This window comes from Miniopterus schreibersii (genome assembly GCF_964146895.1).
Source record: "Miniopterus schreibersii genome assembly, chromosome: 11".
In the NCBI taxonomy this organism is placed as follows: domain Eukaryota; kingdom Metazoa; phylum Chordata; class Mammalia; order Chiroptera; family Miniopteridae; genus Miniopterus; species Miniopterus schreibersii.
In genome coordinates, this window is record NC_138111.1 from 71,530,023 (window position 1) to 71,554,808 (window position 24,786).

General features: G+C 52.3%; 1 protein-coding gene across 3 annotated transcripts; it reads left to right on the forward strand.

The window, feature by feature from the left end:
• The first annotated feature begins 7,085 nt into the window (after positions 1–7,085).
• CARD19 (caspase recruitment domain family member 19) lies at positions 7,086–20,845 on the forward strand. Of its 3 annotated transcripts, none has more exons than XM_081151169.1 (6): positions 7,086–7,163; positions 16,900–17,037; positions 18,336–18,489; positions 19,578–19,637; positions 19,880–19,951; positions 20,560–20,845. In XM_081151169.1, the coding sequence occupies exons 2-6, from the start codon at positions 16,939–16,941 to the stop codon at positions 20,670–20,672; spliced, it is 498 nt and encodes a 165-aa protein (XP_081007295.1). In that variant the 5' UTR covers positions 7,086–7,163; positions 16,900–16,938; the 3' UTR covers positions 20,673–20,845. The 3 variants fall into 3 exon arrangements, with proteins under 3 accessions (XP_081007295.1, XP_081007294.1, XP_081007296.1); XM_081151168.1 differs by having other exon boundaries at positions 7,092–7,163; positions 16,895–17,037; XM_081151170.1 differs by lacking the exon at positions 19,578–19,637 and having other exon boundaries at positions 7,092–7,163; positions 16,895–17,037.
• The last annotated feature ends 3,941 nt before the right edge of the window (positions 20,846–24,786 follow it).

The following is a 24,786-nucleotide window of genomic DNA, read 5'->3' on the forward strand; positions in this document are numbered from 1 at the left end:
CCTGAAAGTTACAGAGATAGGTGTCCGGATGGCCACAAGGGGGTTGCAAGGGCAGGGCCAGGAGGACAGGCAAGACTATGGTGCCTAGCTGGAAGGGTACAGCCTGGACGCAGAGCCATTGCCCAGGAGAGCGGGGGCAAGAGGCCTCGGCAGTGCAGCATGCTGGACCCCTGGCTGGGCTGTGGCCTGGGCGTCTCAGCTGGACTGGGAGATGACCCCACTGAGGAGCAGGGAGAGAGCTGTGTCTTCCCACAGACATTTCAGGGCACAGTGGCTTCACCCAGTCACAGATGAGAAGGGGGTGAGGGAGGGAGCCCCAAATTCCCACTAAACCAATTCCAACTTGTGCTGGGAAGAGCGAGAAACCCTCTTCTTGCTGTTTCTTGAAATCCCTGCCTCACCAAGGGGCTTTAGCGCCTGATGTTCCTCCTTCCTGCAGCATTGCCCTTGCAGCCCAAATGGCTCACCCTACACTTGCCTTCTCCACTTGAGAAACATGAACTTCTGTTGCTGTTATAACATTTAGGATCAGTGAGGTTATGCTGCTGAAGCAAACAGCCCCTCAGTCAGTTCAGGCGGCCATAGCAAATGCAACAGCCATTTCTATCTCACAGTTCTGGAGGGTAGAAGTTCAACATCAAGGTGCTGGCCCATTTGGTTTCTGGTGAGGGCCCTTTTACTGGCCTGCAGATGGCCGCCTCCTCCCTGTGTCCTCACATAGCCTTTTCTTGGTTCATGTACAGAGAGAAGGAGAGGAGATGAGAGTGAGCTCTAATGTCTCTTATAAGGACACTAACCCTATGGGATCAGGGCCCAACCCGTAAGACCTCGCCCCCTAATTACTATTTTTTTTTTTAATGTTTTCATTGATCTTAGAGAGAGGGAGAGAGAGAGAGAGAGATCAGTGATGAGAGAGTTATTGATTAGTTGCCTCCTACACATACCCTACTGGGGGTTGAGCCCACAACCCCGGCATGTGCCCTGACTGGGAATCAAACCTCGATCTCCTGGTTCATAGGTCAACGCTCAACCTCTGAGCCACACTGGCTGGGCTCTAATCACTTCTTTAGAGGCCCATCTTCAAATACAACCACATGGGAGGTTAGGGCTCCGGTTACATGGATTTTGGGGGCACATGAACATTCAGTCCATGACAACTCCCCTCTCCCTACCAGTCTCAAAGGCTCAAACAACCTGATTTATTCCTTGCATGTGCAGTGAGATAGGCAGGGGCTTTGCGCAGTGGAGGCTGTGGAGCAGTCCGTGCCAACACACGCCTCTGTCACTGGAATAAGGGGTCCGTTTGCCTGCACACATCAAAGCCCAATAAGACACAAACAGGAGTTTGCAGCAAAGAAAGCAAGGGTTTATTTTCAGGAATGGGCCCACGCCTGGAGACAGGTGAGCTAATAATGCTCAAAGGCCTGGCTCCCCAGTGGCCTCCAGGGCACGGGTTATATAGGGGAAAATCATTACTCATGGTGACTGGGAGAGTTAGAGCCATGGTCAGGGTCATGGTCACTACTGATTGGTCAGCCCTAGGGTAGGGGGTAGCTGATCAGTGTAGCTGGTCCCGAGGTCAGCTATGGCATCATTTGGCTGCTTTTCAGAGCCTGGAGCTAAAACACAACTGAGGCCTAGATGTCATCTCTAGTTTGACTGAAACTCTGTCTCTGCGGTCAACTGGCCTGAGGCTTTGCTCCTAAGGTGATTGGATGCCCATCAGAACCTTCTCGTCCTGAGAGCTTACTACTGAAGGAGTGGTCATGGGAGGGAGAGGAGGCAGGTGAGGCAGGTGCTATATGAGGCCAGTCTGAATCAAAAGGAAAGAACAGAGAGAGGTCACATTCAAGAAATGAAGTGTCGACAGGGTCACACTTGCAAGTCTCTGGGAGGGAAGGGATGCCCAGGGGCTTGTGCCAGCAACACCACATCTGATCTGGAGGGGACACACCTCACTGTCCGCGATGCATTGACTGCATTGACCTCACGAGAAGCAGGGTGCCTCTCTGGGGTGTGGGAAGGGAAAGGGAACAGCTAGACAAGAACAACACCATTACGAACATGTCCCCTCTGAGGCCTGCATCTGCTGCTTTTACATAGGGCTCTGATGAGACCCACGGTTTTCAGTGGCTGGGACAGCTAAGTTACCAGAGAAAACACCAATCAGCCTTAACTACTGGAGCGGCGGCCTTCCTGTACCCAAAAGAGGCTGAGCAGAATCAGGCTGGGACATCACAAAGGAGCCCTCATTACCAGGCAGACCATCCTCAGTTGGGGGATAGTGGTTAGGAACGAGTGTGCTTCATGAGTTCATTCCTCAGCAGTTGGTTCCCCAAGTGTCCCATTCATCCACTGCCAGATAGTGAGCCACCCTGACTCAGTGGCCGAAAGCCGCGGCTGCCATGTTACCGTTCACGCTTCTGTTTCTGTTGGTTCTTGCGGGCACTTCTCCCCTACTCGTGCAGTTAGCAGAGGCTGGGACTGGAATCTTCCATGGGCGTGTCCACTCACCAGCTGTCTGGGGCCTCAGCTGGGGTGCTCAGTCGGAACACATGGGGCTTCAGCATCCTTCCTGCATGGTGGCTGGGATTCAAGAGTAAGTGTCCCAAGAAACAGGAAGGGGGCTATAGGCTTCCTAAGGCCTGAGCCCTGTTGGCTGAGCAGTCAGAGATGTGGGTGCACTCAGACTTCCAAATCCAGCCTGCCAGGGAGGATCTGGGGATGCTCCCTCCCAGGCCAAACACCCTGACTCCGCTTGCTCTCAAACCCCACATCCAACCCTACAGCAAGTCCTTTTGGCTCAACCTCAGAATTCACCTGGAACCCATCCCGTCTTCCCTCCTCCACAACCACCGCTCTGGGTCCAGCCTCTGTCTCCCCTTGCCTGGGCCATTGCAGGAGCCTCTTCCTGGTCTCCCCTTGGTACCCCGCCTCCATTCAAGCCCCCCCCACACACAGTCAATTTCCACACAGCCATCAAAGGATTGCTTTTTTTTGTAGTAAAATATATATAACATAAAGTTTCCATCGTAACCGTTTTTCCGTGTAAAGGTCAGTGGCATTAAGCACATGCTCACTGTTGTACAGCCTTCCCCACCATTCACTTCCAGGGCGTGCTCAGCTTCCCAGACAGAAACTGTCCGATGAGCAATAACTGCTCCCACCTCCCCAGCCTGCAATCACCATTCTACTGTCTGTCTCTCTGAATCGACTGCTCGTATGAGCGGAATCACACAGTGCTTAATCCTTTTCTGACTGGATTATTTCACTGAATATAATGTCCTTAGGTTGGTCCTTGTAGTATGGGTCAGAATTTCCTTTCTTTTTTAAGGCTGAATAATATTTCAGTGTGTGGATATACCACAGTTTATCCCATCACTGTTGACGATACTTGGGTTGTTCCCACCTCCTGGCTCCTGTGAATGGTGCTCCTGTGAACATGAGTGTGCAAATATCTTTTTGAGACCATGCTTTTAATTCTTTTGTGTGGACAGAAGGCGTTTTAAAAACATAAATCAGAGCAGATCACATGCTGTTCCCTCAGCTCATATCCCTCAGACTAGGGGCTCCTGGCTTCCTTGCCTGCATGACCCACCCCTCGCCACCTGACTTTATCCCCTTGCTCACTCCACTCCATCCACACTGGCTGCCACTCAAGCACAGAGAGCTCATCCACGCCTGGGGCTCCTGTGTGCATGTTTCCTCTGGAATACTTTCCCCAGCTATCATGTGACTTGCTCCCTGACTTCAGCTAGGCCTCTGCTCCCAAATGTAGTGGCTCAAAAACAATAATCATTTATAGTCTTACACAGTTTTGGGTGAGGCTTGGCAGGTTGACTGTAGCTTGGGGTCTCTTGTGAAACCGAGGTGAGGCTGGCTGGGGCTGTGCTCTCATCTGAAGGCTTCACTGGGACCGGGGGTCCACTTCCATGGGATTCACTCCCTCACGGCCAGCTGGTGCTGGCCAATGGCTGGGCGCCTCCTCCCCACGTGGGGCTCTGCTCTGTGTCCCCAGAGCAAGTGGAGAGAAAGGCCAAAGCCACAGTGAGCTTTGTGACCCAGCCTCAGAAGTTGCACTCCATCACCGCTGCCACATTTCACCAGTTGCACAGACCAGCCTGATTTGCCATAAGAGTTTGCAGAAAAGTGTGACCCAGGATGTGACAATTGTGGGGCCATCTTGGAGTATGACTGAGGCCCACATGGACCCTATCCTTGGGAGCTGATGTTCTAGTGAGGAGAGGGATAGCAAAAATTGCCCAGGGAGAGATTTAGGAAACTGGGGAGGAGCCCTGTGGCAGAGTGTTCCCCAGCAGCTAATCAGGCCCTTGGATTTGTGCCAGATGGATCTATGAACCATGAAATTCTTATGAATGGAATTGAGCAGTTTAGTATGGTGTGTTTCCTTTTTCTCTGAACACAGGAGTGTTGACCTCTTTCTTTCTGGTTTCTAGGAGCTCTTTATTAATTTGAGAGATGAGCTGCCAACATTTCCCTGGTTTCTTTGCTATTTGACTGATGATCTGTTGGAGGGGAGGCTGAAAACAGGCCTGAGTAAGGGAGCAGGCCCTGAGAAAGTCAGGGGAATCGCAAGTGCAGACACCATGTTGCATAAGCTTTCCCTGGTGGTTTAAAACTGTATTTATTTTCTGATCATATAAAGCATGCCGTGGTTACAAAATTTGAAAGAAGCAAAAGACAGGTGGAAGCTGTCAGGCTGAGGGTCAGGGCCAGTGCATCTGTGACATCCAAGGACAGGTGGGGAGCAACCTCAGTTTGTACAGCACACAGGGCCATCTGGTTCCCTCCACGTGTGAGACCCACAGTGCTCAGTGGAACAGGTGAGGGTCCCCAGGATCCACACACCCTCCCACTGTGAATGGCTGGGCCTCCAGGCCCAAGCACTCACTTCTGTGGCAGAGGGAGTGGGGCAGGGAGCAAATGAGGGGGGAGGACTCTGTGCCCCTTAGCTAAGGAGGGGAATGTCTGGGGACCGCCCTTTGACCCTGGGGGTGCTGCATATGCCCACCTGCCACCCGGGGTAGGGATCCAGACTGGTAGCCTAGCTGTGCCACAGGCTTCTGCCCCTGCTGGCTTTGAGTGCCCATCTGAGAGGCACTGGTCTCTATCTGTGAGCTCTGGGGCCCTTAGAGCAACTCCTGCCCCTGGGAGGTCCAGTCCTGCCAGGAGCTCCACCTCTCCATGCCTGTTTCCCCTTCCATCTGATGGCAGAAGAAGCCGTGATGGTGGAATGCTGGCCACCAGAAAGGGGTCTGGGCTCCCTGAGTTGGATGGGCCTGGGAGCCTGCCACCCTCGCTGATCCCACTGTGTCCCCTTTCCATCCAGATCCCACCCTTATGGCACTGACAGTACTTCTAGAGGGTGAAATGAACTGAAAGGTAAATGCTAGCAGCCATGACACAGGGTGACAAGTGTGGGGTAATAGAGTTCAGGCTGGTTCTACTGCGCTTGAGAAAGGCCTGTGCAGGGTTCTCTAAGGAGTGAGGGCTCAGGCTGGGCCTTGTGGGGAAGCCAGGCCAGATGCACCTTCAGTATTTGGGGAGTGGGTAGCTCCCAGGTAGTGACCACCACGACTTGGCCTAGGGGTTTTGGGGTTTCCAGGAGACAGTGCACCCATTCTCTGGATGCCCCAACTGCCCAAACCTTTGATGGTCAGCCCTAGCTCTATTTTACAGGGGACACCTGAGGCACAGATATGGGGGGGGGGGGGGTGCATGGAAGTGGGCACCTGAGCATCCTGTGCTGTCCAAGAAGTGAATACTGAGCTTGGGCCCCACTCCAGGTCCAGCCCCAGCATCTCAAATGGGGAACATGCTCATGGGGAACAGCCGGCACAGGCAAAGGAATCAGGTACAAAACCAAAACTGTCTGTAATGGCTCTGGGAAGGCCCTGCCTGGCCTTTGCACCAGCCCTGAGGCCCGAAGCTTCCTGGATGGGTGCCAGAGCCTGTGACAGAAGGGGAGTGGACTCTGGGGAAGGAGATGTTTGCCCAAGGTCACCCATTTTACAGACAGAAAAACTGAGGCTCAGGCAACTTAACCGACTCCTAGTCAGGGCACACTTTTGCAGACGAGGGCCCGGGAGAGGGCAGTGCTCCGCTCGGGCACACCGCTGGGTCTGGCTCCTCCCCTGGGCCGGGGCGCCACTGGGCAGCCCTCTTCGGTTGATCCCTTTGGGGCACTGGATGCTCATTAACCTTTTTCTCAGGGCCTGGCCCTGTGCCCCACCCCTAACCCCCCTCCCCCGATATGACCTTTTGCATGACATCAGGTAAGTCACTTCCTCTCTCAGAGCCTCAGTTTTTTAAAATGTGTTTTTAATTGATTTTTAGAGAGAGAGGAAAGTAGAGAAAGAAACCTCAGCCTGAGAGAGTAACATCCATCCGCTGCCTCCGGCACGCCCCGCCGCGCATGCGCCCCGATGGGGGCTCCAACCCGCAACCTCTTGGCGACGGGATGAGGCTCAACCACTGAGCCACACCGGCCAGGGCTCTGGGCCTCAGGGCTCCCGTCGGGGCGCGGGGCGCGGGGCGCGGGGCGCCGGGCTGGGCGGCTCGCTGCCCGCAGCGCCTAGCGGGGTGGACCCCGTCCGGCAGCCCGGCGGGGTGGGGCCGGGGGCGGGGTGGGGCCGGGGGCGGGGTGGGGCCGGGGGCGGGGTGGGGCCGGGGGCGGGGTGGGGCCGGGGGCGGGGTGGGGCCGGGGGCGGGGTGGGGCCGGGGGCGGGGTGGGGCCGGGGGCGGGGTGGGGCCGGGGGCGGGGTGGGGCCGGGGGCGGGACCCATACGGGGCCGGAGCCAATAGGAGCGCGGGGCGGGGCCTGGAGGGCGGGGGCCGGGGCGGGGTCTGTGGGGGGGGCGGGGCTCAAGGGAGATTGGCACTTGGAGCTTCCGCAGGCTCCGGCGCCCTCTGGCGGAGCGAGGGGAGCGCGGGCCCGGGGGGCGGGGCCAGGGTTGCGGGACGACGCGGTGACGCTGGGGCGGGGCCTTCCGGGAAGGGCGGGCGGCGTCGGGCCGGTGGGCGGAGGTCGCTCGGGGCGGACGGGCGAGCGGGCGGCGGGCTGTCGGACGGTCGGACGCCCTGGGCTGGCGGCTGCGGGGCGGGCCGGTGCCCCGGGTGGACCTGCGCCGCCGGCATGACGGGTGAGTGTGGGCCCGGCGGGCCGCGCCCGCAGTCCGGACGCGCACGCCGCCCGGTGGTCCTCAGGGCGCGGCCGCCCAGGTGGCCCGAGGGCCCTCCGGCCGCGTGGGCCAGTGACCTTGCCCGTGACCACGCGCCGGGGCCGCCCCCTGGGCCGGCGGGACTCCGGGGCCGGGGCGCTCTGGGCCGGGGGTGCCGGGTGAGGCCGCCGCCCGACGGGGCGGGAGCGAGCGGCTGGGCGCCGGCGGGCGGGTCCGGGCCTCGTTCACACGCGTCCTCCGCCGCCCGGAGCCCGAGCGGCGCTGCGTTCTCGGGCGGTGCGGGACCCAGGCCCTGGCGCCTGTCTGCCCCCTTAGCCCAGGACAGGCTCCGGGAATGGGGGACACAGGCGTCGCCCCCCAAGGCTTGGTGCTCCACGCTGGGCTGCCCCCGCCCCTCAGCTTCTTCCAGCCCAGAGTCCCCCGGTGCCTCTCCGAACCCTCCTGAGCCCAGCCCAGTGGGACCTTCCCCTGTTGGAGAAGCCCCAGGAGTGATGCGCCGTCGCGGACCCATGGCAGAGTGGTCAGGGGATGTGGGGGCGCCCAGAAGCCACACCTCATCCCTGAGGAACCCACTCTTCTGCCTCATGGGACAAGTCACTTAGAGGTGCACCAGGGGGTCAGGCAGACCCTAGCAGTCCCTGTCCTTCTTCCCCAGAACTCGCTGGAGTCTCAGAATGGATCTTGCACAGGTAGGGTTTCATGGGCTGGAACCTGGTGACTTCCAGGACACCAGTGTCCCAGTCTAGGCCAGAAGAGACGCCACCTGCCACCCGCTGCCCTGTCATTCCTCTGAACCCTTTCTATTGTGGCTTCCATTTCTGAGCACCTAACGTGCTCTTGGCCCTGCAGTGGGCACTTCCCACCCAGCAGCACCATGTGGAGACATGTGGAATATTATATCTGTGTATGGGTAAGGGAAACAAAAGCTCAGATTGGGCAGGTGCCAAGTGCCAGTGGCAGAACTGGGACTAGGCCTGTGTCTTCCCAAGCCCCCTGATGCCCTCTCTCCTTCTGTCTCTGTGTGCTGGACTTCTAGAGACCCCTCCCCACACAGCCCTTCATTTTTGGGATGAGGAACTGAGACCCAGAGAGCACAGGTCTGGGAGCATCAAATGGGCAGCCCTGCAAGACTGTAGGCCTGTCATCCATGGCTCAGTGCCCCTGTGCACTGACAGGGGCCTGCCTCATGCTGGTTCCGGGGCCTCTGTGACAGGCTCTGGAGTGAGTGGGTGGGACCTGCTGTGTCTGCACAGGGCAGGGACTGGCAGAATGTTACTGCAGATGTTATTGCGGCTGTGGAACCATTCCCTGCCTTGTGGTGTGCCGGAGAGTGCGCAGTCTCAGCTCTTCCATGCCCAAGGCCAGGTTGGACTTTTGCGATAGGAGATTCCATTCAGGAGGGGAGGTTGAGGTCCAAGCATCTGAATTACAGTGGGCAGGGCCAGGGAAACTCAGGAAGGCCTCCAGGGGGAGGACAGTGAGCTGAGCATGAGTTAGCCAGGTGGAAACCACAGGGACAGTGCTCTTGACCTGGGGCAGGGTTCCTGGGCAGCGTGGTGCAGTGGGGGGCTGCCATGTGGGAAGGCTTAGGGGCCTGGGGGACCAGGTGAGAGCAGATGGGGCCGGCTCCCACCAGGCCACTAGTGCAGGCAGGGGTAATGAGTTGGAAGTCTGTAGTACTAGTGCCGACTGGGCACAAAGGTGGGGCTTGGCAGAGGGAGTGGCAAAGTCCTGGTGAATTTTGTGCCAGAACCTTTTTCTTCCCCTATCCTGTAAAACCCATCTGGGACTGTTTATCAAGACCTGAGACCAAAGTGGTTTCCTTTTCCTGTGCCTTTTCATGCCTCTGAGTGGCCGCTTGGGTGTGGTTTGCATGCACAGTTTATGGCAGCGATTATAGGAAGCACCAGGTGTGGCAGAACCTGGACCCTCATCCCACAGGCTGTGCCACTGTGCCAGGTGATTCAGAGCTGGCAGCAGCAGGAGTCCCGCCTGGCGACTGGCCCACAGGGCTGGAGGAGCTGCTGTAGGGTGCTGGCCTAGGTCCACCAACAGCTCTCGCCCTTGGGTCTCAGACCTCCATCCATTCATTGCAGAACTCTTTAGTGAGTGCCCACTGTGTGCTGTCCCAGTGCACAGCTGCACATACTGGACAGGACAGCTTTGGGCCTTCCCTTGTGGGCCTGGTGAGGAACAGACATGATGCAGCTGAGTGTACCATTAGTAAGTCAATTAGTGGGGCAAAAAATTTGGATGTCAAGAGTTGGCCCCGACATTATGCCTGGATCCCTATCTTGATCTATCACTCCCTAGCTGGCTGAGGTATACTCACTGCCTCAGTTTCCCTGTCTGAAATAGAGGTGGTGGTTCTGCTTGGGCTGATGGAAGGATGAAGATTATCTGTCCCACAGAGCCCACAGAGTGCCGAGCTGTGGGGCATACTCTGGCTGGTGTCCCTAACTCTGTAATCAGAGAGTGCTGAAGCCAGATGGCAGGAGGGCCCTGCTCCTGTGGCTGTGGCAGGTCCCTCAGCATCCTGTGTGCAGCTTTCTCACCATGATGGGGCTGCTGACAAGTCTGTCTTTCAGGTAGATTTTCAGGGGCTGGGAGAACTTAGAAGTTAGAAAATTGTATTCTAGGATAAAAAAACCAACCCGTATGAGCTGGCACAGGGAGAGCAAGATGAGGAAGACAAATGGTCTATTTAGTCAGCCCCACAAAGGAAATCAGGGATGAGATCCTCTTGTTCCAACACAATGACCCCATTTAAAAAAATCAACTTTACTGAAATATAAATTACTTACAAGTAAATGCACTCATTTTTAGTGAATAATTAGATTAAGTTTGGACAAGTGTATACACCATGGAACCAACCATATCAGCACATTTCCATCACTCCAGAAAGTTTCTTTGCGCTGCTTCCCAGGTAACCCCATCCAATCGGGTTCATCTGCTTTCTGTGAACACCCCACCTCTTTTCTTTAAAATTCAACACTGGAATTTCCAAAGAGGATTTCTTTTTAATTACTAGGTTTTATTTTAGAGCAATTTTAGTTTGTAGAAAATTGAACAAATAGTACAGAGGATCCTCCTGCCCCCACTTCAGTTTCTAGTATGGACATCTTGCATTAGTGCGGTGCATTTTTTGCACTTGATAAAACCAATTTGATAGATTAATACTAACTATAGTTTACATTATGATTCACTCCTTGTGTTGTACATTCTTTGAGTTTTGAAAATGTATAATGTCCTGTATTCACCATTACAGTGTCATACAGAGTAGTTTCACTGCTCTAAAAATCCTTTGCTCCATCAATTCGCCCCTCCCTTTGTCTAAACCTTGGCAGCCACTGATCTTTTTATGTCTCCATAGTTTTGCATTTTCTGTTGGAATTATGCAGTATGTAGCCTTTTCACATTAGCTTCTTCCACTTTTAGAAATACGCATTTAAGTTTCCTCCATGTCTTTTCATGATTTCATAGGTCTTTTTATCACTGAATTATATTTCATTGTATGGATGAACCATAGTTTAATTATCCATCGACCTTTGTGTGTGTGTGGGGGGGGTAACATTTTAACTATCTCAGTGGCATTAAATATATTCAGAATCTGAAACCATCACCACCATCCATTTCCAGAGCTTTTTTATCGTCTTAGAAACTTTATCCCCAATAAACAATAACGCCCCTTCCTTTCATGCCCCCAGCTCCTGATAATTGCCATTCTACTTTCTGTTTCTAGAATTTGACTATTCTGGATATGTCATATAAGTGGAATCATACAATATTTGTCCTTTTGTGCCTGACTTACTTAAACTTAGCACAGTGTTTTCAATGCCTAGCTGTAGCATGTGTCAGCATTTCCTTCCTTTTTAAGGCTGAATAACGTTCATATATACACCACATTTTGTTTACTCATCCATTGGTGGTTTCCACCTTTTGGCTACTGTGAATGATACTACTCTGAACATTGACGTATGTACAAGTGTCCATCTGAGTCTCTGCTTTCAATCCTTTCTTTCATTTTATTTAATTATTTATTTTAGAGAGAAAGGAAGGGAGAGAGAGAGAAAGAGAGAAATAGGGAAACATCAGTTGGTTGTTCCACTTATTTATGCATCATTGGTTGATTTTTGTATGTGCTTGGCTGGGGATCAAACCTGCAACCTTGGTGTATCAGGATGGCATTCTAAGCAGCTGAGCTACTTAGCCAGGGCCCAGTTCTTTTTGGTATATACCTATAAGTGGAATTGGTCAATTATATGACAACTGTATGTTTAACTCTTTGAGAAACTATCATACTATTTTTCCACAGCGGCTGCAGCATTTTACATACCCACCAGCAAAGCATGAGAAATTCCAGTTTTTACACCCTCATATTCTCTCTCTCTCTCTCTATATATATATATGTATATATATATATATATATGTGTATGTGTGTGTGTATGTATACATACATATACACACACATACATACACACACACATATTCAAACTGAACTCAGCAGCACATTTAAAGGATTTATTCCTATAATGCAAAGATAGTTCAACATATGAAAATCCATCAATATAATAGATCACATTAATATATATAAAATTATGTATATATATTATCACCCTAATAAGGATGAAATGATATCTAATAGTGGTCTGATTTGCATTTCACTATTGACTAACAATATGAGCATCTTTTCATGTGCTTAGTAGCCATTTGTATATGTTTGGAGAAATTCCTATTCAAGTACTTTGCCCATTTTTTAATTGGATTGTTTGTGAGTTTTTTGTTGTTGAATTAAGTAGGAGTTCTTTATATATTCTGAATATTTTTCTCTTATTAGATATATGCTTTGCAGATATTTTCTCCTATTCTGTGGGTTATCTTTTCACTCTGTTTTTTCCACTCAAAATACTGTTTATTTCTGGACGCCTTATTCTAGTCCATTGGTCTATATGTCTGTTCTTATGCCACTACCACACTGTTCTGACTTGTAGTTTTGTAGTAAGTTTTGAAATTAGGAAGTGTGAGTCCTCCAACTTTGTTATTTTTGAGGATTGTTTTTGCTATGAAGTTTCCTTGGTATATGAATTTTATGATGCTTTTTCTGTTTCTGCAAAAATCATCATTGGTATTTGGATAGGGATTATATTGAATTTGTATATCATTTTGGGTAGTATTGTCATCTTCACAATATTAAGTCTTCCAATCCATGAACATGGGATATCTTTTCATTTATTTGTTTCTATTTCATTTCATTCAGCAATTTTTTGTAGTTGTCAGTGTACAAGTCTTTTGCCCCATTGGTTAAACTTATTCCTTAGTTTTATTCTTTTTGCTGCTCCTATAAATGGAATTTTGTTCTTTTTTGGTTGTTCATTGTTAGTGTATAGAAATGCAACTGATTTTTGTGTTGATTTTGTATCTTGCAACTTTGCTGTGAATATTTTAGTTCTAACAGGTGTCTTTTTTTTAAACTTTGAAGTTTTCTAAATATAAGGTATGTCATCTGTAAACAGAGATCATTTTACTTCTTCCTTTCTAACTGAATGCATTTTATTTCCTTTCCTTGCCTAATTGCTCTGATTAGGACTTCTAGCACTATGTTGAATAAAATGGTGAGAGTGGGCATCCTAGTCTTATTTCTGATCTTATGGGAAAAGCTTTAGTCTTTCACTATTGAGTATGATGTTTGCTGTAGACTTTTCCTATATGACCTTTTTTATGTTGAGGAACTTATCTTCTATTTCTAATTTATTGATTTTTTTTTTAAATCAAGAAAGAGTATTAAATTTTGTCAAATGCTTTTTTTGCATCACTTGAGATGATCTTTTGTTTTTCTTCCATTAATGTGATCTATTATATTAATGGATTTTCATATGTTGAACCATCCTTGCATTTTGGGAATAAATCCTTTAAGTGTGCTGCTGAATTCATTTTGCTAGTATTTTGTTGAGGAATTTGCATCACTATTCATAAGCGACACTGGTCTATAGCTTTCTTGTAGTGTTTTTGTCTAGTTTTGGTATCAAGGTAATGTTGGATTCAAAGAGTGAGTTGTGAAGTGTTCCCTCCTCTCTTTGTTTGGAAGAGTTTGAGAAGGATTTAAGTGTTGGTAGAATTCACTAGTGGAGCCATCTGGTCCTGGGACAATTTTGATTACTGATTTAACCTCCTTACTAGTTATACATCTATTCAGATTTTCTATATCTTCATAATTCAGCTTTGGTAGATTGTGTGTTTTTAGGAATTTGTTCATTTCGTCTAGGTTGTCTAACTTGTTTATACAAATGTTTATAGTGCTCTCTTATAATCCTTTTTATTTCTGTAAAATTGGTAGTAATGTCCCCACTTTAAATTCTGATGTTAGTAATTTGAGTCTTTTTTTCTTTGTCAGTCTAGCTAAAGGTTTATAAATTTTGTTGACCTTTTCAAAGAACCAACTTAGGGTTTTGTTGATTTTTTCTACTATTTTTTCTCTATTTCATTTACCTGCACTCTCATCTTTATTATTTCCTTCCTCTTGCTGCTTTGGGTTTAGTTTGCTCTTTTTCTAGTCCTTGAGGTGTAGCATTAGGTTATTGATTTAAGATATTTCTTCTATTTTATTGTGTGCATTTACAGCTATAAATTCCCTTCTCAGTACTGTTTTCGCTACATCCCTTAAGTTTTGATATGCTGTGTTTTTATTTTCCTTTGTTTCAAGGAATTTTCTAATTTCCCTTGTGACTTCTTTTTTGATCTGTTATTTAATTTTCACATATTTGTAAATTTTTCAGTGTTCCTTTTGTTATTGATTTCTAGTTTTATTCCATGTGATCAGAAAATATCCTTTGTATAATTTCAGTGTTTTTAAATCAATTAAGATTTGTTTTGTGGCCAAACTTGTTTTGAGGTCTATCCTGAAGAATGTTCCATGTGCACTTGAGAAGAATGTATATTCTGTTATTGTATGGTGGAGTACTGTTTATATATGTCTGTTAGGTATCATTGGTTTATGGAGCTGTTCACATCCTCTGTTTACTTATTGATCTTCTGTGTGGTTGTTGTGTCTATTATTGAAAGTGGTGTATTGAAGTCTCAAGCTATTATTATAAAGCTGCCTATTTCTTCCTTCAATTCTGCCAATGATTCATATATTTGGGGGCTCTGATATTTGGTGCATATATGTTTGTTATATCTTCTTGGTGAATATCCCTTTTATATAATATACTTCTTTGTCTCATATAATAATTTTTTACTTAAGTCTTTTTTCTCATACTAGTATAGCACCTAATTTCTCTTGGTTACTCTTTGCATGGAATGTCTTTTCCCATTTCATTTTAACCCTATTTATGTCTTTAGATCTAAAGTGAGTCTTTTGAAGACAGCATATAGTTGAGTCATATATATTTTTAATCCTGAGGAAAAAACACAGTTTCTTCTCTACTTCTACACAAAACCCTCAACTTCTCAATACTTCTGACACTTCTGGTCATCAAATGTATGGGATTTGTCCCCACCTCCAACAGTTATCCAGTTCTGTGGTGGACACCAACTGGGTGTCTTATAATTTAACTCAACTCCCACACCATCTACCTGGACACAGTATCAGATCCCATAGGTTAAGGGCTCAGTCCCAGAACACTGCCCACAGTTCAGATGCCAATCATAAGTCCAGGTTTTCACCTGAGCTTCTGACTAACTGGTTATAAATCGGATTTCCCACCACCCCCTCCTTGGGTTTGATTATTTGCTAGATTGGCTCACAGAACTTAGGGGAAACATTTTACTTATGACTGCCAATTAATTACAAAAGGTATTTCAAAGGATACCAATGAACAGTCAAATGGAAGAGATATGTAGGGCAATGCATGTGGGAAGGGGTGTAGAGCTTCCATGCCCCTGCTGGGTGGGCCATCCTCCCAGCACCTCAGAAGCTCTCCAAACTCTATCCTTTTGGGGTTTTATAGACGCTTCAATACATAGGCATGATTAATGAAATCACTGGCCAGTGGTATATGATTCAACTGCCAGCTCCTCTCCCCTCCCCAGAGAGTGGGACTGAAAGTTTCAACCCTCTGCTTACTTGGTTGGTTCTCCTGGCAACCAGCTGCCACACTCTGGTTATTCAGGGCTTTCAAAAGTCACGTCATTAATACTAATTCAGGTGAGACTGAAATGTCTTGTTATGAGTAACAAAAAACTTCATGGTTCACTATTTAAGAAGTTCCAGGGTTTCAGGAGCTGTGTGCCAGGAAGCAGGACAAAGACCAAATAGGTATTTCTTACAAATCACAACATCACAGGTCCATTTTGTCAACCTCTGCCTTTTGATTGGAGATTTTAATTAATTTACATTTAAAGTAATTACTGATAGGAATAACTTGTTTCTGCCTTTTGCTATTTCTTTTCTGCATGTCTTGTAGCATTCTTGCCCTTCATTTCTTTCATTACTGCCTTCTTTTTTGTTTAGCTGATTTTTTGTAGTAACACATTTTGAGCGTATTGTGTGGATATTTTCTTTGTGGTTACCATGAGATCACACATAACCTCCTAAAGTTATAATAATCTAATTTGAATTGATACTAACTTAACTCCAATCACATAAAAACTCTTCTATACAGTTCTGCCTGCTCCCCTCGCCCCCCGCCCATGTCCACTGGGAAATGGGACAAGCTGCCACAGGTAGGTAAATAAGGTGGTGCACCTGCTCAGGCAGCTGGTTCCACAGGGACTTGGGATCCTCCCTTGGACACCCTGTGTCCCCCACCTGCCGACCTCTACCCCACCCTTTTTCTTTAAAGGCTTATTTTAAAGAACGTTTATAGTGGGAAAGAAGGTACAACAATGATGTGTGTTTTTTTGATATGTTTTTTATTGATTTTAGAGAGAGGGAGAGGGAGAGAGAGATAGAAACATCAATGATGAGAGTCACTGATCAGCTGCCTCCTGCACGCCCCCTACTGGGGATCGAGCCCACAACCTAGGCATGTGCCCTGACCAGGAATCAAACCATGACCTCCTGGTTCATGGGTCAACGCTCAACCACTGAGCCACACTGGCCGGGCACACAGTGATGTTTTAATGGTGATCCTGAAAGAAAAGACAAAAGGCAAACCCTTCACTAGCACCCTGGGCAAGCACACTGGTTTGCTGTTGGCAGCTTCTCAAGGCCTTGCAGACAGGCTGAGGGGTGATCCTATCTACCTGTTACTCACATGATCCTGTGGCCACGCCATTACAGGCCACCCTGAGCCCTGTGCTTCTGTCCGTATGACAGTGATGCCTGTGGAAGCTGTGGGTCGGGCCTTTTCCAGGCTGCCCATGTCCTTCCCCAGGCCTGTATATTTCCAGAGGGCCTTTTGGGGGCCTGTCTACAGCAGACCCTTAGCCCCTGTGTTTATTTTCATAGAAGAGATGGGCAGAGGCTCTGTCCCGCATTTCAGCATTCTGGATAGGTCTCACCACACCTGCTCCCCAACCTGTCTTCAGGCCAAGGGGCTGGCAAGACATGGAGGGCTCTGGGCTGTGCATGAGGCCCATACAGGCTGGGATGTCAATAGTTGTCCAGGTGCTTACAGCTGGTGTGTCTCTCTTGAGCATGGAGGCCTTGCTGTGAGGAGTTCGAGCCAAGGCTGCATCTTGGTGGCGGGGCCTGCTGCCCCTCCTCTGGCCATGCTGACTCAGGCCCTCCGTGCTCTCTGCCTCTGTTTCAGAGCAGACCTACTGTGACCGGCTGGTTCAGGACACACCTTTCCTGATGGGCCGTGGGCGCTTGAGTGAGCAGCAGGTGGACAGGATCATCCTCCAGCTGAACCGCTACTACCCCCAGATCCTCAGCAACAAGGATGCGGAAAAGGTGCTGAGGGGTGGGCCTGACATGTCCTCCCTGTTCCTTCCTCTTTGGCCTGGGAGAAAGTGGGAGGAAGGAGAGCCTGGACGTGAAAACCTGTCTCTTTAGAATGACCTTGGACCCAGAACATCAACTCTCTCAGTCTTCGTCTCTTTATATGTTACTGTGCTTGCTGACCCCTTCCAGAAATGCTGGGAGTATCACAGGAGAGGTGACAACATGCCACAAAGTGACAAACCTGGGAATGGGGCAAGGGGAAGGGAGCAGGGATACTGGCCAGGCTCTTCAATTTGCCTCTTCCAAAAGTTCAAAATGGACAAACATTTTAGATGCAACCTGGCCCATCCTGTTTGTGGACACTGGGTAAGAGTAGGTAACCTTGCCTGCTGCTATACCTGCAGGGCTTTGGGGTACAGGGCCTACCTCCCAGCTAGGTGACTGAGTGAGCCCTTCCCCTGGAGCGGCAGCTTCCTGCCTTGGCAAGGTAAATGGGGCTGCATGTAGGGCTGTCTGGAGGGTTGTGACCTCTCCTGGGGACAAGGTGATCCCCGACAGAATCGGAACGCACATGGACCTGCTACTGGCTCAGACACTTCTCAGGTTATGAAAGTAGTACAGGAAGTTAAAAAGTAGGAGCTCAGGTTTGGATTACTATCATAATTAAAAGTCTAATACGCATTCATTGTAAAAACAATTTGAAAAGTTTTCCACGTTTGTGCGGGGAAGAGGAAACTCCTCAGCACCTGTGCTTTCATCTGCGGTCCCTCCATGTGGACCGGCATGATGCCACTAGGTGGCAGCACCAGGCCACAGCCTCCAGGTCCTGGCGGCCAGTGTCACGTGCCCTGTCCCCTGACCTTTAGAACCAGACATTTCTCCATCAGATACATCAAAAAAGCCAGTTCTTTTCTCCTTAACCCGTGGTCATTTTAATACGTCAATCACATTCCTGTAGACTGTAATTACTAGAAGTTACGGTGCCATCACCCCATTGATTCCCTGCAACAACCCTGCAGTGTGGGCTCATTGTTCACTGCTGCTGTCACCGCTGCCTTTCTTGGTGACTTGTTTCCCCTTCACAGGGAGTACGAGGATTAGCAGCCCTGCTGGGACCCCAGCACATCCTTGGGCACTACTTGTACAGGGGTGCTTGGAGCACCTGGGCAGAGTCACCCACCCATGAGAAAGCTGGAGCCAGAGGGGGTGCCGGGGCTGACCTTGGAGCCCACCTACCCCGGTCCCACAGCTGCCCTTGGCCCAGGCCCCTGCAGCCTGACTTTCCTTTGTGTATCTTATGCCCCCAGTTCCGGAACCCCAAAGCATCCCTGCGCCTGCGACTCTGTGACCTCCTGGGCCACCTGCAGCGGAGCAGCGAGCGGGATTGCCAGGAGTTCTATCGAGCCCTGTACATCCATGCCCAGCCCCTGCACAGCCACCTGCCCAGCAGGAACACCTTACGTAAGTGCATGTCCCAGTCCCAGGCCTCAGCACCAACTTGCTCAGCCCCTCTCCAGACACCGCCCCTGGCCACATCTCACCTCGTGTGGCCCAAGTGTAGGGAGAGTATTTCTGGTAGCACAGATCTCTCTGTCTTCCTGTCTCTCTCTCCCTGTCTCTGTCTCTCTCTGTCCCTTTTGTGCCAGTTTTTACACAAAAGGTAGCATCTGCCTCTTCCATCTGCATCCCAGTGCACTGTGGGAACCCTTTTTGACCAAAATGTCTCAGGGTTGTACCAGCCTGAGTGAACTGGCCCCCACGGTAGACCTGGAGCTTGTGTCCACCCTTCATCTAGGTGGACCCCAATGTGTGTTTTTCTATAGAACAGTCCTTGGCCCAGATGGCCAGTTCAGGGCACGTATGTTTCAGGAGGTGTGTGGGTGTCCCTGTGACACGGGACCAGGATGGGGAAGGTGCAGGCAAGGACGGCAGCTCAGTCCTGAGGCTTCTGCACCCCAGTCCCCAGGAGGAGGAGCTGCTCGCCCTGGATTCGTAGGAGAGGTCAGAGGCCCCAAGGCCACTCAGCCATGACCCTGGGCTGATGTCTCTGACCCCAAAGACAGGCCCGCAGGACTGACTCTGAGCTCTGGCGCCAGATGGTCCTCTCACACCAGCCGTCATAGTCCTCCAGCCCTGCTGGGAGTCAAGCACATCCCGGCTCATCGGTGCCCTCAAGGGCCATCTGGCAGGGGAGGCCTGGGGAGAGAAAGCACCCTGCTAACACATGGACATGGTCTGACCTTTGACTGGCACCAGCTGCATTTGGTGCCTCATGACCACTGGGGAACAGTGCCCTCTGCCACTACATGACCCTCAAGGTCCCTGGAAGTGGACAAAAGGGAAGGACCCCAAACTGTGCTAGTTCCCCTTCCGGGCACTGACTCCACCAATTGGGTTGGAGGGCTCAGTGACACCACAGCCTGTTCCAGCTCAGCCAGGCTGTCCCAGAGTGAGGGACCTCGGCAGCTCCCTTGGTTTCCTGAGGGCAGATGTCCACTTTCCTGCCTGGCTCATCCACAACTAACTGCACCCTGTGCTTTTGTTTCCAGAGAACTCAGATTGCACAGAGCTGGACTCGGGCACCGCGGGCCATGAGCTCAGTGACAGGGGTAACCGCCTCCTCCTGTCTCCCTCTGCCCCACCCAGGGCTCCCTCTCCACCTGGCAGCTTCTCTTCTCCAAGCTGGGCTCTATTCCTGGCTTCCCGTGGACATACCCCCCAGGTTGCTCACTGGGGGGATGTTCACACCCAGCTGACCCCAGCATGGGGCACTAGCCTGTCCCTCATGGTCTGAGGGCCCCTCCCCACCCTCTGAGATGTGAGCAGCCGCTGACACTTGTGTTTCCCCCAGGACCCGTGGCCTTCCTGGCCTGTCTCGGCCTGGCCGCGGGGCTGGCACTCCTCATCTACTGCTGCCCTCCAGGTGGGTGCTGCTCAGCCTCAGCCCAACCCCCGTGAGACAGGGCAGAGGGGGCTCCCACGCGCACACGTCCGCACACTGCCCACTCAGGTCTGCGGGAAGGCACCAGTCCCCGGCTTCTCCAGTCCTCAGTGTTCTCACCTGTAATGGGACAGTGGCCCAGCTCAGGAGAAACAGGGAGTGTGGGGCTTGAGCCCACCAGGCCCAGTGGTGATAGGCCCCAATTCCTACGTTTGACCCTCAGTGACTGACCCACCCACCCCCAGGGATCAGAGAATGATGGCATCTTGTGGGAGGAGGAGTGCAGCAGGGCCCAGGGGTTAGAAAGCCCTGCCTGGTGGGTCCTGGAGCAGAGCATCCCCCACAGTCTGGGGCCCCCTCCAGTGTCATGGCCATGATGGATGGACCAGAGGCCCATGGCTGAGGCCCCTCGAGTACCAGCATGACGTCCCCATTGTTCCTTCTGGCCATGTTGAGATTGCCACGGTTATTTGGGGTCCATGCCTGGCAGGCCTGCTTGGTGACGTCACTCGGGTGTGGGGCTGCAGTGCCATGAGGCTGAGAGGAAGGCATCTTTGGTGGGTTCTGAGCCGCCCCCCCTTGTGTTCCAGACCCCAAGGTGCTGCCAAGGGCCCGGCGCGTCCTGGGCTTCAGCCCTGTCATCGTGGACAGGCACGTTAGCCGCTTCCTGCTGGCCTTCCTGACGGACCTGGGGGGCCTCTGACGGACCAGCCCCGCCCATCGCCACCAAAGAGCCCCCATAACCTCGCCTTTTCTAAATGCGTCTGTCACTCCACAGTCACTATTTTCACCTCAGTTCCTGTAAAGCACCTCACCTGATCCTTACAAAGGTACTCGGTGATATTAAATGTGGGAGTCTCCTCCCTTTTCTCAGGAGTGGTTTCTGCATGATTCTGACGAGACTGCACATGCCTCTAGCAGAAGCTGACCCTGAGGGCTCCTGGAGCTGGGGGAAGTCCTCGGGCACACTCCCCAGCACTGTGGCCCGGGCCTCACCGCCCCACCTGGCTGCCCGCTCCAGCCCCACCCGCAGCCTTGCCAGGCGTGTCCCTGCTGTGAATCCCCTCCCCTCCACGGCTCCACAGCTCTCCGCCTCCCCCAGCCACCCCTGCCTCACCTCTGCCTCCTGGCCCCAGCCCCAGCCCCAGGCGGGTTGGATGGGCACTCCACCAGCCTCTGAGCCCAGCCCTGGGCTCTGCGGGGCCTGCGCTGCCCCAGTGCCACCCCAGCAGGTGGGAGCTGCTTTCCTGAGGAGACAAGCCAAGGCGGGAGGCAGTTCAGCCAGGAGAGGAGCCCTGCACCTGAAGGGGTGCAAGCTGAACCCCATTCTCTTCCCGTTCCATGACCTGTCCTGAGGAGACCCCCCTTCGGCCCCGTTTCCTCTGACTACGCCCCTGCCTGGCCCCCTAGACCCCCTTTGGGACGGGCCCCTTCTCCCCCCACACAGGAGGTGATGGCAGGTTCCTTAGTATTTCGGAGCCTGGAGACGAACAGAGTCTTGTCTGGGGTTCCAGGAGAAAGGGAACCCAGACTGAAAACAGCCCAAGGAACATTCTAGGAATTTTAGAGATGGAAACATGGTGCTTTCCCAGGCCCTGAGCTCTGGCTCCTCGCACTGCTGGGGTTGGCCACAGCTGTTCTCCTCCTCCTCAGTCCACGGCACCCTCCCCACCTCTTTAGTGCTGGGCCCCCCTCTAGAGGGTCTGGTGCTGCCCTTGGTGTTCACTGTCGGGCCCCTGGGGCCCTGGGAGCTGGCCGAGCGGCCACGTTGCCATGAATACCACCTGCTCTGCCGCAGGCCTGGCCAAGCAGCACCTTTCCTCTTTCAGTGCCTTGTCAGCACCCTCCTTGCAGGTGAGGGACATGAGACTCGGAGCCAGGACCACAGCAGCCAGGAGTGGGGTTCCACCGCCCTCCCACATGTTCACAGACACACATGCTGCTGGGCCTCAGCCTGGCCCCCAGGGTTCCTCTTTTGCTTGCTTCCCTCTGTCAGCCCCCCCCCCCCCAAGCGTCTTTTTGGGGAAACAAGCATATTTGTCAACCAGAGAATCATGAGTTTGTGTTTTCCACAAAGGTTTCCGGAAGCACTAGGCAGGCTGACTCCAGGAATGATGTCATGGGGCTCTGGGCACAAGGGGGTGGGAAGTAAGATGGGCACAGAGGAACCAGCTCCAGGACATGGTGCTTGGCCCTGTGTGGCCAGCGCAGATGACATGTCACTCATTCGTGTGCCCCTCGGGGAAGTGAGGGTGAGGGTGAGGGCAAGAGAGAGTCCTGCTCAGGAGCCCTCCACTTGCCAGGCAGCTGGGACAGCGGCGACCACTGGCTCCAGCACTCCCGGGCTGCAGGCCTTTGGCACCTGTGCAGTGGGTGCCTGACCTGGGAACTGCTCCCTGATCCCAGCTGGATAGCACTGCTCAGTACAAGGGCTGTCCCTGGAAACCGCGCCACTGATGGACCGCCTTGCTGGAAGGCACAGCACGCAGGTTTCTGGTGCTCCGAGAGCAGTTACCGCCCTGAGCTGGGCCGGCCGAATGAAGTCCTGCTGGCTGTGCCGCAGGCCAACGCCCTCAGGACTTGCTCAGGGCCTGGGGTGAGGGATGCTGTGAACCTGCCCACTCCCTGCAGCCTGGGAAGTGGGCGTGGCGCTGGGCTGGGAAGATGAGTGGTGCTCAGATCCCTTGCAGCCATCGAGGCCCCACGTAGACCATCTCCCATCGCTACAGTGGCGAGACTGGGTACTAGTCCCTGTGCCACTTCAAGGGCGAGCTCGGCGGGGTGCGGGGTGCAGCAGAGATTCTCAAGGTCGGCGGACCTCTGTGGCTCAGCCTGGCATGTCCTGTCCAGTCTTCAGCCCCTCCACCTGCCATGATCAGGCAAGACCCTGGTTCCTGGATAAAGATCTTGTGGGCAGGAGCTCTGAGGTGTTCTCCATGCTTGTGCTACCGAGAGAGACAGCTGGGGAAAGGTGACAGACACGCCTGGGTAAATGTGGCAGGGATGAGATGCCCTGTGAAGCTGACAGAGTCCTAAGTGAAGGTGACAGAGGCCCCCGGGTAAAGGAGAATGATATGCTAGGTAAAGACAAGGAGACGGGGTGAATGTGACAGACACCTGAGTGTAGGTAACAGACACCAGGCCTGCAGGCTCCTTGATCTCACACTTGCAGGCTCCAGACGGAAACAAATGTCCTTGTTTTAAGCGATCCAGACTATGGACTCCTATAGCAGCCTGGACGGACTAAGGCAGTGTCCAACCGACAAGTGGGCCCAGCTGTCCTTCGCCTGAGACCTCTGAGACCATGACTCTTTAGCGCCCTGTGCAAGGTTCCCTCCCCGAGCGAGCATGCTCAGTGCCTATCCCAGGGCCTCGGGACCCATCTGATGAGCTGTGATGATCCAGGGCGCTTGTCTCCGGCTTGGGCTGGACTTTCTGTGACCTGCTGACTTTTTCTTTTATCCATGACCCACCAAGGTCCTGCCCTTGAGGTCCAAAGCCAGCCCTTGAACCCAGGCTGTTCTTGGACCCTTCCTCAGCCTTGATGGACCTTCCCTGACGGTGCCGGGACTCTGTGCCTGGACCTGAGACCTGCAGTGGCCCAGACCACTGGCCAGGCCCCTCTCACCCTGCGCTGGTCAGAGCCCACAAGGCCTCTCCTAGGCTGCGACTTGAGGAGGGAAAACCGTGGCAGCTGTTCTAGGCTCAGCACTTCCTCCCAGGAGGCCCCACCCTGCCAGCCGAGTCAGTCAGTGCTTGTGAGCGGGATGAATTGAGTCTATCAGGGCGTGGAAAGCACCACAGGCCACAGCCTTTCCTGTTGACCCCCCCTCCCTCAAGGACCTCGTCGTCCATCCCCAGCTTCCCACCTCCGCACTCCAAAGACGTTAACTGTGCATGATCCATGCCTCTGCGCCTTTGAGCACGCTGTTCCCTTGGCGGGAACATGCCTTACTATCCCTCCACCCATCTGCTCACACTTCAGATCGCGGGGAAATGCCACCTCCTCCAGGAAGCCCTTCCTAACATTCCAGTAAGAATACTGTCATCTGCCGCAGAACTACATTTCCGTCAACAGCGGTGGCCCCATAAGATTGTAATGGGGCTGCAAGGCTCCCGCCGCCTAGTGATGCCGTAGCCATTGCAGCATCGGCGAGCGGCGCCGTCCTCACGAGTTCGCGGCGGCGCTGGTTGAACAGACCGGCGCGGCCGTCACGTGGGAAGTACAGCACGTAGTATCTGGTACTGATAGCAAAGGACCGTTACTGGTTTATATATTATATTATACTTTTTATTGTTATCTTAGAGTATGGTCTTTCTGCTTAGGAAAGTTGGCCGTAAAGCAACGTGCCAAGTTAAGCCAGAGGCAGCCTCGTGCATCTTGTCTACGTCTCTTGACTGCATCGTTTTCTCGGGCGCTGGGTTAAATCTCATGTTGTTTTGGTCACCGTGACTGCTAAGCAAACACATGTGCCACAGGGTTGCCAGTGAGAGGCCGCGTCGAGTGGGTGACCTGGAGATGGAGTTACAGGGGGTTGATGAGGATCGCAGAGGGGGAAGGCAGTGATGCTACTGCTGGCCGGTCAGGCACCTCCACAGCCACGACCTCGAGGAGCAAGAACAGTGACGGAAGCTGCTGAAGCTCCTGCTCCATGAGCAGCGAGGCTCATGAAGATTCTGGAAGGCCTCTGTCAGCCACGGGGACACTCCCGATGGCCTGGGCTGAAGACCAGGCGCAGAAGCGCATCCCTCCCGGCACCACGCTCCGGGCCAAAGGGAAATGTAGGCGATGTTGAAAGATAGGCCGGCCTGACGCT

Bases quoted from the DNA above. Each gene is read 5' to 3' on its own strand.
- CARD19 (XM_081151168.1), top strand. The intron at 18,490-19,577 runs GTAAGTGCATGT...TTTTGTTTCCAG, and splicing joins GCCCAGCAGGAACACCTTAC to AGAACTCAGATTGCACAGAG. The intron at 19,638-19,879 runs GTAACCGCCTCC...TGTTTCCCCCAG, and splicing joins CCATGAGCTCAGTGACAGGG to GACCCGTGGCCTTCCTGGCC.